Below are 14,659 nucleotides of genomic sequence, written 5' to 3'. Positions count from 1 at the left end.
CAAACGACGGTGGTGGAACTATTGAAGAAGCTAGGGTTTTAGTTTTAGGTTTTTGAACTTTGAAGAAGGGTTTTAGTTCTTTGTTGAATGCTGAGTGACAAAATGCACGAAGGAGGGGGTTGGGAGAAGGGGACGTGACTCATGCGTGGGGTTTCTTTTTTTTAAATCAAGCAAAATGGCGTCGTTTATAAAAAAATTGGCCGATTTATAGTCCGGTCCAATCGGACAGTTCGACGATTTTTGGGTGGTTCTCCAATTGGCGGTTTTAGACATAGGACTAGACCGTTGTAATCGTTGGTTTCTTGTTGGACCAATTCGATCAGCTGATTGGCTTTTAGAACCATGATAATGATACAAATATATAATAACTAGGATGCTTCTTTAATCACAAAAGCAATCATCTAAATTTTGGATAACTTGTAGTTGTAATATTTTTTAACTGTAATTTTTGGTAGTTCAAACTTCAGAGAGTACAATATTAATATAAGTAGTTACACTACTAATTAATAATACACTTTTTGCCATTCATTAAGCAAGTTTGGTGGTAAACCTTAAATTATTATTTTAACCATTTTCTTAAGTTGAGAGAAGTTTGAAACTTCCCAAATCACAACAAATATAATGTGAGGTAAAGGGATTTTTTTAATAAATATCTAAATATTTTATTTAAAAGTATAGGTAATTTGGACACGATTTATCATTTTGTGTGTTATTATTCATTCCATTTATCGTGTAAATAATTTGATTATTAATATATTTTATTGATATTATAAAAAAAGATTAAAACACATACATCTGTAAGTGTATCATGTATGTATATCACAGATGCACATGTGTTAAGTAACACATGTTGATAATCAAATCGTTTACATTGTAAATGAGATATGCTCAAATGGGCTTATATAAGATAGGTTAAGTACAATTTTGGTCCCTAAAGTAGGGGCTGAAAATTTTTTTCGTCCCCAACCTTTTTTTGCTTACAAAATCATCCCTAAGATTTAACTTAATTTTAAAATTGTCACTCAAACGAAAATGCCCTTCACCCTTCTTCCCCAAAATCTAGAGAAGCAGAACTAGAAGTTGAAGCTGAACCAGAAGTTGAAGCAGAAGAAAAAGCAACACCAACGAAACAATAGCAACCACCAGAAGCACAATAGCAACAACAATAATGGATAATGAATCAGAAGACCAACAACAACAAAAGCAAGAAGAAGAAGAAAAAGAAGAAGAAGAAGAAGAAGAACAACAACAACTACTACTACTACTACTACAACAACAACAACAACAACAATAATAGATAATGGAATCATAAGAAAAAACATCAGAAAATCATCATCATCATCGTCAAAAACCCAGAAAAACAAGAACCCAGATGCAAAACTTAGAAAAACAACAAAATCATCATCATCATCATCATCATCATCATCATCATCATCATCATCATCATCATCATCATCATCATCATCATCATCAAAACTCATAACTAAAATTCTTCCTCTTTCATTAACAAAACTCAGTTGCAGTTACAATAATCAGAAATCTCTAAATTCATCTTCAATTACAAGAACCAAAAATCTATAAATATAATTACCAAAAATCCCTTTGGAAACCCATGTTGCAGATTTCGCACATGACCACCACCACCACCTCTTCGACGAAAATAAAGAACATGAGGCACGGGCCAGACGCACCACGGCGAGGCGAGGACGAGTTACGACAAGGCTAGGGCGCAAGTTGCAATGCTGTGAGATTGAGGTGCCACGAGATGAGGGCGACGATGACGGCAAGGGCGAGGAGGAGCAGTAGAAACGGTGAACGACGAGGAGCAGGAGCGGCAGAGGCGGTAGCCCTTCCCCTTCTCTTCCCCCTTCCCCTTCCCTTCCCTTCCCCCTTTTGTTCCCTAAACCAACCCCCCCCCCCGGTGTGATACCCTTCCCCCCTTAACCCATTTTCTATTTTTCTTTTTTTTATTTAGAGGTATTTTTAGAATAAAAATTAAAAAATTGGTAAACAGGATGATTTTAAAATTAAGTTAAATCTTATGGACAATTTTGTAAGCAAAAAAAAGTTGAGGACGAAAAAAATTTTCAGCCCCTACCTTAGGGACCAAAATCATACTTAATCCTAAAATATAACAACACTACTCATTTAGGGGTAAATACGGATTATTAGATCGGTTCAGATATAGCCAAAATTTCAATCAGATCTACACTAACATCATTGGTTCGGATCAGATTCAATATCCGCGGTTTTTAAGCTTAGATCTGATATCCACACATTTGTAGATCGGATCATATATAACCGCCAAAACATAAAAATATTTTAGAAAAGCTTATTTTTACTAAAAAAGTGTCAATAAAATCTCCTTTTTTTCACTTTTTTAAACATGTTTACTCTTAAAATATTATTAAACATACTTTTCTTAAATAATAAAAATAAAATAATACGATATATATTATAATTATTAGTTGAAATAAAACATAAAAGGAATATTTACTTATTTATTTATTTATTTTTGCGGATTCGTGAATATATATGTGGATGCCTACCTAAAACCCGCAAATTTTGGATATGTAGATCATGTGCGGATTGGATTAATATCCGCAATCAGATTCGGATAAACACCGTGGATATACGGATCGGATCCGATCCATGAACACCCCTGACTTCATTTGTCATTTATACTGTAAACGAGATATAAGTTGTTAGTTAACATGTGTGCACTCGTAATACATTTATAGGTGTATGTATCTTATCTCGTTTATAATGTAAATAAGATATGTTGATAGTCAAATCATTTATACAGTAAATGTGATAAGTAATAAGATAAAAGGATAAATTATGTTCAAATTATTTTTACCTATAAATAAAATATTTAAAATATTTATTTAAAAAATATGAGGTAAAAGGCATTTTACATTGTATTATCATTATCTTCAAGAGAAATAGGTTTTCGTTATAGTTCAAATGCTAGGTCAACTACTACTTATGTGTATAACTACTGTAAACAGGTATATTATGGACCTGTGTACTATAGTATATTTTCAAAATGATTTCAAACTTCAACAATTGTATAAATAGCTATATAGAGTACTTTTGAGTCTCACTTTGTTTTGATAATATTCATTTTCATTTTATTATTCTCAGTATAAAAAGAATTCTGCTAGATAATCAACTTAATATCTGCTAACTACCAGCCAACTTAAATAGATTCCATAACAAAAAAGCCCAATTAAAAAAACACTCAAATACTCATTTTCAGTTACCCTAACCTAACCTAACCTTTTAGGTAATTTCAAAAAATCACCACAGAACCCTTCGTGTTTCTCTGGCACTCGCCGGTCCTGCTGCGTCGCCGTCATATGCCGGTGAAGTAAAAAATGATGTGGAATGGTCACTAGTGCCGACACTTCCACTACCATTGCTACCATTCGCGAGCTCTGTTCCGATCAATGTCGTTGCTACCACTCCGATTGACTTCTGCATCCTCCTCAACGCCGCGCAGAGGAGTCTGTCGTTCCACCCAGTTCTAGGCGTTGTCTTGGCCGGCGCATCCATGCGCGTTCTATAACACCCTACCACACAGAGCTTTACGCTTAAGTCATAAACTAGAGGTGGTGTGGTATTACGACATCTAAAATAAATAAATAAATATATATATATATATGTAGAAAGTGAGAATAGAAAGTCAAGGGAACAAAATAAACAAGTTCCTAACTCAGCCTGTGAAGCTAAGGCTGGCCGGAGAGTATTTACATACATACGTATAAAAATTCATAACCCAAAATACTTAGAAGTAACCCTAGTTCTCCATAAATCTCTACGAGGTGCAACAGTAAAACATATATACATAAGGAGAGTCTATACATATAGATATAGCAAAATACAACAAAATATCAAATCCCAAAAGCTCACTTTGCTGCAGAGAACTCCAAACACCTAGCGTGGTACCTCTCGACCTACATCTGAAAAACACAAATATCCATATGGAATGAGAATAGGAGGTTATCAGCATGGTAATGGAGCCACATACATAAGATATAAGGTCCCGAGAAAGCTAGAGGCAATCCTACAACTCTGACACTTAGATTATAAAACTTAAAGAACTAAAACAGAAACCATAAATAGGTGATTCTCTAAGGATTCCTAGACTTAACCAAAACCATACTAAACCCTCAAATCCTCTGCCTTTCCTCCAATCCTCCAATACCGGTGAAACCACACAAACAAACAAGCAGACAATATCAAACACAGGTAGAATACAAGTACTGCAGATAGCAAATATAACAACTAAACATGTTAAATTCACTTAGGCATTCCTAATTAATGCACAAGCAAGCAATTCAAACAATATGCATATTATGTATGCCTGTCCTATGGCTGATGACTCTCATCTGTCGGTTATCAAGACAACCCGACAAGTTTGGCTACTGAACCCTGGACTGTCCCTCGTCGCGCATCCTCAAGAGTCTATGCATAGCTTTTTTCTCATATATAAAATTTTCTCATTGGGAGAATCCTTTTCGGAAATTTATACGTGTCCAGTCACCCTTATGACGTAGGGTCAACAGAGTATCGAGTCTCAACGTAGAGTACGTGATGGCAAGCCACTGCTCTTTACCTAGAAAAACTCGTATCTCAGATAAAATAAGTGCATAAGCCACATAAGCATTCATATTCATTCATAATCATTGCATAATCATTCATTATAGCCATGGCATCACATATACATCATATCTTATCACTTTTCATATATAATTCATCACTTTCCAAGCTTATTTCACCCCTAAGTTACTATCCCATCCTAGCTTTAACTCATCACTCGGCATACCACTAAAGTCTATGGGCTAAAAGAGTAAAAATACATGTTTAAAGGTTCAAAATTAGGTTTTAAAACATAAAAAATCACTTTGCTAAAAACAGGGACGTCGCGTACGCGTGGACAATCTCGCGTACGCGGGGCGTGTTTTTAATTGCTCATGTACGCGGGATACCAAACCAGAAAGGGTTGGTCGCGTCGCGTGCAGGTGGTCACGTATGCAACCCCTTAAATTCACTGCTCGCGTACACATGCACTTTGCTCGCATACGCGAGATCCCAAACCCAAAAGGGTTGGTCGCGTCGTGTGCAGGTAGTCGCGTATGCAAATTCTGCAGGATTGGTAAAAATGCTAAATGCTGCAGAATTTCAGTTTTACACACCGAACTTCCGACGCACATAACTTTTTTGTTTTAAAATATTTTTCATCCATTTTTCGAACTGTAAACTTCATGGACCCAATTTTCTTATGAAACAAGTTTGAAAGAATTTGGGGGTCCGGAAGCTGAGTTATGGCTCATCGAAATTCAGCCAAATATCAGATTTTTACAAAAATTCTCAAACTTCTATTTTCATCAATTCACCATTCAATACCAACTTTCTATACTCATAATCAGTACCAACACATACTATAGCACAGCAACATAACTCCACACCCTTTCATAACCAATCATACCTCAATTTTAAGCAATCTCATACACAATTTCTCAACTATATAAACAAGTTCATCAATATACCACCTCATACATATTCATTCACTTTACCATACCTATCATCATTAAAATCACCATTTAGAATTTCATTTTCCTCACAAGCATCATTCACCAAACCCATACTCAATCTAATTCAACAATCATTATCAAGGATACTAAACAATTAACATAATCATGCATTCCAACCTATCCTATGGTCATCTAGCCTAAGTTTTCACAAGACATTATATATTAAATACGAGAAACCAAAATCATACCTTGGCCGATTTCTCTCCTAAGCCAAAGGCACCACAAGTTGGCACAAAAATCCAGCCCCAATGTTCTTGATCCTCAAGCTAATAGCATCCAACGCTCTATCTCATTAAATTATAAAATTCATATTTCTAATTTCTTTTATAAAAAGTTAATTTATTGACAATTATTCGTTAATTTTATGGGATTCACACGTTCTGGGTGGCGTCCCTGTCTCAAGTCGTTGCCGACTTTCATCCTTGCCGAGCTGTCTGTCGTTGCACTGCCACCCTCCCAGCGTGAGTCTTGTATCCATATTTTTTCCATGCATCGCCTTCTCTACTAGACCACCTGATGCCGCCTCCCCATGCTCGGCCCCACGTACACTAGGCCAAACTTCTAATGGAGGTGTCTTTTTTATGGTTGTGTCTAATGAAAGTGTCTTTGTGGATATGTCTCTTGGATGTGTCTTTTATTGAAAGTGTCTTTGATCGGTTTACGCAGCAGTACGGTAACGGCAGTGAACTGCAAATCGCGAGGAGAGGAGGGCTGCGGTGATAGTGGTGAATCATGACGAGACCGGCGATGTGGTGGTGACAGGGCTACAAATCGCGATAAGGAGGGCGTTGTGGTGGTCGGCGGTGCTGTGAATCACGATGAGAACTGCGATGGTGGACAGTGTTGCGGTGTGAGAGAGGAGTCTGTATGTGTTATTGTTGGGGGAGCGTAGATTAATGTGGGAGAGAAGGGGAATATTTTTATATTTTTTATTTGATTTACTTAATCCGTTTTTAATTATTTAAATTTTGAATTTTAAAAAATTTAAAATGTATTATTATATTTAAAATTAATTATTATTGTAAGAAATTGACAGATAAAGTTTTGGTACTTAATACTTTTCTATATAAAAAAGGGGTATAAGTTTAAAAATTTAGAATTATTTAATCTAATTAATTAACTAATGACAAATAATAACGAGTTAATATTCAATTTGGTCTTTAAATTTATACGCGAGTCTCAATTTAGTTCTTGAAATTTGAATTGCCTCTATTTAGTTCTCAAATTTTATAAATGTGCCTCACATTAGTCCCTGAGAGGATTTTCAGTACAAAAACGTTAATGGAGCACTGATATAGATAGTCAGATGTCACGTTGAAACTTGTAAAATTATGCAGTTTTGATTTTGACATTCAAATAGCTCATAAACAGCTTCGTATTACTTATTTTGTTAGGTAAAATTTTAATAAACACCACTTATGATATTTTTGGGTTATTTGAGTGCCAAAATTAAAATGACATCATTTTACAAAGTTTAGTGTAGCATCCGACTGTCCACAACAGTGTTTCATTAACGTTTGTACGTTGAAAATTATTTCAAGGACTAACATGAATTATGTTCGTAAAGTTTAGGGACTAAATAAAAGCAATTAAAACTTTAGAGACTAAATTGAGGTTTGAATGTAAATTCAAGAACCAAATTAAGTATTATCTCAATAATAACGTTCGAAAAAAGTTTGGTCCCAAAAGTTAAATTAAAAGTAAAGGGGAGATGGAGTAATTTGTCGTTAATTATTTTTTATATGATGAATGAAATGGTATAATACGTTGATATGAGTTAAAATGGGTGTATTTCACAAGTGTGATGTATAATATAAATCGTTACTCACGATTTGCATAACAAAAGAAATCGTTATTCACGATTTCATAAATCACATTTTTTTAATTAAAAAATTAAAATCGTGACTCACGACTTCTTATTTTTTTGTCTTATCTGAAATCGTAACTCACGATTTCTATTAACTTTTTTAATTTTTTGTCTTATTTAAAATCGTTACTCACAATTTCTTTTATCCCATATTACGGAATTACACCAAAATATCATAATATTAATGAAAAACACCAATAACAACCCAATATAAAAAAAATTAGCCGTAATTTGTAGCATGAAGATTGCTGTTTTTTATTTTTAATATGACCTTAGATATGTGTAATACGGAAAAATAAGGATTTGAGTGTGTTATGTACAAATATAGGATTAATAACGGTTTACATTGAAATTGTTATATACGATTTAGATGAAATTGTGATTAACGATTTCATAAAAGAGAGAGTATAGTAGAGAAGTTAGAAATCGTGAGATTAATGATTAACGACCGAGAGCTATTGAAGAATTTAGTAGTACCGATTTGATGAGAGAGTTATGTCACATTGAATGAGAGAAAGAGACTGTGAAAATCGTTAGATGACAAATTAACTATTGGGACTCTTGATAAAATCAAAATTCTCATTTTGATATCCATTTATCCCTTTCTCAAATTATTAATCATATTTTGTGATTTTTTTTTTTTCAAATTGTAAATGATGATTTGTTCTGACACTAATCCAACCCATATTGACACATTATACTAAATTTGTATAATAACCCTGTATTACACCATTCATTTTACAATATCAAAAAAATTAGCCGAAGATTGTATGTTGTAGCTTGTAGGTAAAATAAAACTCAAAGCACAACAAGATGCATATACGGTAACGGGAAGGAAATTGCAGAGTCCAAAGTTATATAGGACCCAAAACACAAAGTCTGTTGGATTTTCTCGTAGCGCACAAATGGGGTGCTCTTTCCGATGTGTTGTGGATTATCATCAACAACATGTTGGTTGGATAGCTAGGTTATAAGCCCTGCTTCCAACAGCAATATTCTCTTTATGTGAGACCAATATGACCTACATATGGCCGAAGACAATTTTAGTTTAAAATTTTACTTTATTATATATAATGAGTTGTGTAATTTACACAATATTAAAATTTTTGTAATAAGTGTTTTAACATTTAAGGATATTAATGATTTGAGTTATGCAATAAAATCAGTCACCACAATTAACTATCAATATAAAATATATATTAGAATATAAATATATTATGAAAATAAATTAAATTTTACATATATTTATATACAAATATATTAATAACTGATTTTAATAGTTAATTTTAATGTACAAATAGTATTATTATAATAATTTAATAGAGTGTATTAACTATAGCTGTTGGGTACTTGAGTACATGGTCGTTGCTAGTTTAATTTGATTTTCCAAGTTCATATGAGTGATTTTAGGGCGGAAGGAGTGTATTTGTTATCAAAACGTGAGTGTTGGGTTAAATAGCAATTCATTGATGGGCTTCAAGTAATCATCCAAGGGGCCCAAGGTGGTTGATCTTGATCATATGAAAGGGACAATACATTCTAGGACCATGCTATGCTTCAAATGTTGGACTATGCTACAAGGAAAACATCATGCATCAAGTACATGAGATCATGAAAAGAATGTGTTAGATTATAAGCAGCTTTCAAACATCATAAGTTGTGGACCAAAAATGGAAAGAAAAAAAAAAAGAACATCATAAGTTCATAACCATCTTCCATCCATATAATTGTGCAAATCATCCAAAACAGATTGTCCAACCAATCACGCAAGTAGTTAGAGAGTTTACGAACTTGCAATTGGTAAAGTTGTACCTGTCGGTTGGTTAACCAAATTATCCAAAACAAAGATTGCTTAGCAACTTCTACATGCAGTTTAACATGCTTTCTAGAAGCATCCTTTTTTGTCAAATAAAAGAATTTGTTTGGTAAGTTGAATTCACAAAGAGAACTCTATGCTCTGACCAAGGCGGATTTTCGTTTAATATAGGAGTGTGCTCAGCATTCACAGTAGAATTGTGGGGAATCATTCATGGTCTCAAATTGGCATGAACTATGAGAATTAGAGAAATTGTTCTAGAGTGCGAATTCAAAGGCAGCAATCACAATCCTCAACAAGGGAGAAAATTTTCAAAACTTACCCAAATACTCTCACTAGAAATCTCTCAAGAGTGGAAGAAGAAACCATGGCAAGTTAGAAATAACACATACCTAAAGAGAAGCCAACTTTATATATATATATACCAACAGGGCCTAAGCCCAAAGAAGAAAAAATAACGAGAAACTAACCAGGTTGTTCTAAGACCCTATTAGCATCCTGATCAACAGAGATCCTAATTCTACTTTTTTTTTTTGGGTCTTAAAGTTTCTAATTCTACTTGAGGTTTATCGATGAACACTGAACACAGCCGATCTGCTTAATGATTGTAGTCCCTTTTTTTTCGCTCTGGGCTTGGCTCCTATTGTACCAAAAAATAAAAAAGATGAACTCAATTCAGGCAAGTGCCAAAACCTACTTGTTCCCGAAAGAATGTTCCAAGTGAGAACAAAACTAGTCAGCATGCTAAAGGAAATTTACATCAAATTATGGATACATAATTTAATAAATTTGGAATTTCATTTAAAATTAAACACATGAACCTCTTTACGTGACTGAAGTTATTCAGTTCCACATGTAAACTTGTGATATCCAAAGGCACCAAGAGTGAGCCAATCGTGATTCGTGAGTGAGGACTTTGCATAGTTGAGAAGAGATCATTAATTCAAAACTTGGTACTAAAAAAGCTCGTGATGTTCGAATTGCATAAATTTTATAAGTATATTCAAGGAAACCAAAAAAGTGTTTACATTAATAAACTACTACATACTTCCTTAATCAAAACAGAAACATGATAACAGTCTACTCTAAGTCCTCCCTTATGGTATGTTAGATGAAACCTACGAGGACAGTGATCCCTCAATACAACAAAACTGTGGGTGACGGAGTTTCGTTAATGATGACACCAACAGTGTGCGACGCTTAGAAACCAAAGAAGCCAAGCTCGCTGGCTCTTTCCTTCTCAAATGTCTCGAAGTATTGATAGATGATTGTTACTGCAAGCAATATTCCCGTACCGGAACCAATTGCTCCCATGAAATCTGCCAACACTGTTAGGGCACCAATACACATGCCTCCGAAAGCTGCAGCAGTTGGAATGTAACGGTTCAGCTCCTTCTGCAGATTCGACTCACGATGTCCAGGCATCACCATTTGTTGCTCCTGAAAATTCAAAAAACATGTTATGGAGTTTACTATGATGATGTACCACACAACCGCATGATATAATAGAGTTCACCAATAAAGTCACAAGGGTGGAATTCCCTTTTCAAATAAAATAAAGTTGTCCGACAAGTCTCAGCCTTGAAACAATATCTTATTGTGGGAATAGACAAGACATTTACAACCTGAGGATAAGCAGACATATATCAAACTTTTTTCTAGGGTACCAAATTCTAAATTACTTATCAAATTGCATATGAGTATATCATGATCATATCAAATGTAAGATTTACTATTATTAACTGCTAATGTTCAATGACAAGGTGTCACTAGTGACAAAACTCCAGCCATTGAGATTCAAAAGTATAAGAACATTTAAGGTCAAATAGAGATCTAAATGGATCAAAACTTGGAAAAAGAAATAATAATATAGTTAGGTTAAAGCTTGAAATAATATATAGTTGCTCAGACACTGTTGCCTGATTCAACGTATTGGTGCAGCCAAAAATCCGGGGCCAGTAATTGGTAAAGTTCCAATGGTTCTTACCATTATAAATCACACAGCATGTCAAGGGGTGTATATATTGCAATTAAATTAATAGGCAGGTGCAAGTAAAAATATATAAAGATGTATTCGCAATTTGGAATGGGAATGAATAGTCAGTACCTTCAGCTGCTTGGCAACATCTCTAGCAGATGAACCAGAGACTTCAATCCAAGTTTTGGAGAACAAGGCACAAGCTGACAGCATAAAGACAAGATAGAACAAAGCATGGAAAGGATTGGCTGCCATATCAGCTAAGCTGCAAAAGGTACACACATATTGTCAAGGTCTAAATTATATATTAACATATTAAACAAGGTCAGGAAGGAACTTGGATAATTAACATTATAATTCTAAACTTTTCTCCCTCACCTGGATGGTGCAGTGATGTAGTATGCAATACCACCAACAGGAATAGACTGACCACCACCATATTCAGATTCCTTCCATTTACCCAAAAGATTGACAAAGAAGTTTCCACTGTACTTGCGGTGAAGCAGCTGAACAATTCCATTAAATTAGATCATTAAAAACAGAAAATGCTAAGATGTTCAGCCAGAGTAGCAACATGCGATCATAAAACTATAATTACCTGGGAGATGAAGTACAGATTGGAAACAAGGGCAGACTGAAGAATAATGGGCATGTTGGAGGTATAAAACAGTTTGATAGGGTATGAACCCTGCTGTCCACGGGCATTCTTTGACCTTACAGGCAATACCACTCGGAAACCTTGGAAGTATATCACAATCAGGAAGATCAAGACAGTGGCAAGCAGATTTGTCACGTTGGGAAGATTCTGCCGGTAAAATGCCTCCCGAAGAGCTCGGACTTTGTCTGTTCTAGTTATCAACAAGTGGAACAGAGCAATAACAGCTCCCTCAAATTCAGCTCCACGTCCGCTGTTAATGGTGGTGGGACTAAATGCCTTCAATATGATATTTTCACTGCAAAATAAGAAGAGAACTTGTAAGTTTTTCATAGAAGGTCAGCCAGCCTAATCAATAGTTGCTAAAAGACAATAGTTATTTGCATATAGATAAATGGCAATAGATTTATCTTATTAACCAATACTATGAATCTTACCAGATATTGGTTGCAATGAATAGGGAAATTCCAGACCCCAGACCATATCCTTTTTGAAGTAGCTCATCTAGACATATCACAATTATGCCGGCAAAACAGAGCTGGAGGATAATGAGAATGGCATTTCCAACACCAAGTTGCCCCACACTTCCATACATTCCAGAAAGAACATAGGCAACTGCCTCACCAACAGCTATCAAGATTCCCAGCAGTTTCTGAGCACCATTCCTGGATTTAACAAAAAAATAAAAAGAAAGTAAAGAAGGGAACTTTGTCACCCTAGAGTTATGCAGACCTCATAACAAATACCAGCACCATATCAACATGTAGCACACAATTACAGAAGATAATTAATTTCAAATAACAATGAAACAATGCGATCAATGCCATTCAAACCGACATTGGTAAATGAAAATATAAGCCTTAAAATGAAAGTTCATAAGATCCAAGAAAACTTACAACAGAGCACGGTCCTCTCGTACATTGTTGTCAACTTCAATGATCTTCGACCCAGCCAAAAGTTGCATTACCAACCCAGAAGTTACAATGGGGGTAATTCCAAGCTCCATGACAGTTCCACGGTTGGAAGCAAGGATGACACGCATCCAATAGAATGGATCTGCACCTGTTGTTGAGTGGATTCCATACAGAGGGAGCTGGCTACAAACCAGAAAAATGAAAAGAGAGATAACGGTATATATGACCTTCTCTCTAAATGGCACTTTCCTGTCAGCAGTCTGAACTTCAGGAAGAAACGAAAGGAACGGTCTAACCAAGTGCAGCACTCTAAACCCACCTCCCATCTTACCAACCTACACCGGTTTAACCTGCATCATACATTCAATATGCATTCATAAGATCATTGGAAGAACCGGAGGAAAATTCCAAAAACACCCCAGCATAGTACTAACTCGTCAACTAAATAAAAGACAGCTAAAACTTAAATCATGGACTTTTGAGATAATCTTGTTTCATGCTTTCAACCAGTAAACAGAGGAAGGCAATGGAAAAAAGTATTATTTTCGGATCCACAAAAATTCCCTGAACAAAAAGGAAAGGATAGTAATCTATGCAATCAATCCATGCATTGGCAACTCAATCAATTATGCAACATTCGCAGCTCCGTATATTCTAACTAAATTAGATCAACAACAATTAAACCTATTTTTTTCCACCGATACATCCTTATGCATTGAATAATACAAAGCATGCAATCAAACTCCTACGGAGGATTTACAACTTTTAATTGCGAAATCAACGATGCATCAATTGCCATAACCATATAGAATCATATATCAATTGCATAAAATAATAATAGTAAAACCTAATCTAGCAAATCATAGAAAGAAGGCATGCAAAGTAACATCCAGATCTGTCCCGCATTCAAAATAGCATAAAATTCAAACCCTAACTCGCACGGGGAAACTGTGGAAACTGAAGCAACAATCGGAATCAGATCATGTCACAACTAAGAGATCGAAAAACAAGACCAAGCAAAAACAATTGAAAATCGGGAAAAAGCAAACGTCAGATCTGGTAATTCGAGAGAGGCGTATGAAAGCGAATGATTGAAAAAAGAGAAATTATAGAGAAATTTTTTTTTTATAAATCTTAATTTCGTAATTACCGTAGCTGAAGGGCGCTATCCCAGATCTATATCTACCTACGATTCTGGGGGAGGAAAAATTTTTGCAAATGAGAAGAAGCTGTGTGGTGAGTTTCGAGTGTGTTTATATATAAATATATAAAGGAAAATAAAGAGGGCTTTAGATTATTAATTAATTAAAACAAATCTGTTTCTTCCTAATCTTATCTTATTTAATTTTATCTTATTTAATTTAAAAAATATAAATGGATTTCTTTAATTATCAATCAATTATAATTCAAATTGGTATAATTTTTTTATATTTATTTAAAAATTGTGAAATGAAATTTAAAATATAATTTTAAGTTTTTAATATTCTTTTTTATATTTTTTCTTAATTTTACTTATAAAATTAATTATAAAAAATCATATTTTACTTTTTTAATTATTAAAAAGTTGAAAAAATCTATTTTTATTAATTTACCTTATTAACATTTAAAATCCTGTAATATCACCATATTGAAATAAATAATTATTTTTAATAGAATAATTAATTATTAAATTAATCAATTTTTTTGTAAATAAAAAGATAAGCTATCCTTTTGATTTTTCTATTTGTATTTTGAAATAAATATAAATTTAAGTTAGTTATATAAATATTGCTATACACATTACTTATTTATCTCTAATTTCTAGTGATTATTAAAAATGCCCTATCTTT

General features: G+C 34.2%; 1 protein-coding gene across 2 annotated transcripts; it reads right to left on the bottom strand.

Annotated features, from left to right (window-relative positions):
* Positions 1-10,233: 10,233 nt before the first annotated feature.
* On the bottom strand, positions 10,234-14,142 carry LOC112703591 (uncharacterized). 2 transcript variants are annotated; one of them, XM_025755122.3, is made up of 7 exons: positions 13,981-14,142; positions 12,813-13,180; positions 12,354-12,581; positions 11,860-12,214; positions 11,640-11,767; positions 11,391-11,526; positions 10,234-10,723 (listed from the first exon to the last, which is right to left on the bottom strand). In XM_025755122.3, the coding sequence occupies exons 2-7, from the start codon at positions 13,154-13,156 to the stop codon at positions 10,484-10,486; spliced, it is 1,431 nt and encodes a 476-aa protein (XP_025610907.1). In that variant the 5' UTR covers positions 13,157-13,180; positions 13,981-14,142; the 3' UTR covers positions 10,234-10,483. The 2 variants fall into 2 exon arrangements, with proteins under 2 accessions (XP_025610907.1, XP_072055853.1); XM_072199752.1 differs by having other exon boundaries at positions 13,766-14,049.
* Between the last annotated feature and the right edge of the window lie 517 nt (positions 14,143-14,659).

The sequence above is a fragment of the Arachis hypogaea genome, chromosome 7 (assembly GCF_003086295.3).
Source record: "Arachis hypogaea cultivar Tifrunner chromosome 7, arahy.Tifrunner.gnm2.J5K5, whole genome shotgun sequence".
Classification (NCBI taxonomy): domain Eukaryota; kingdom Viridiplantae; phylum Streptophyta; class Magnoliopsida; order Fabales; family Fabaceae; genus Arachis; species Arachis hypogaea.
Note: the sequence above shows the minus strand (reverse complement) of the source record. Positions and strands in the feature narration are given on the sequence as shown.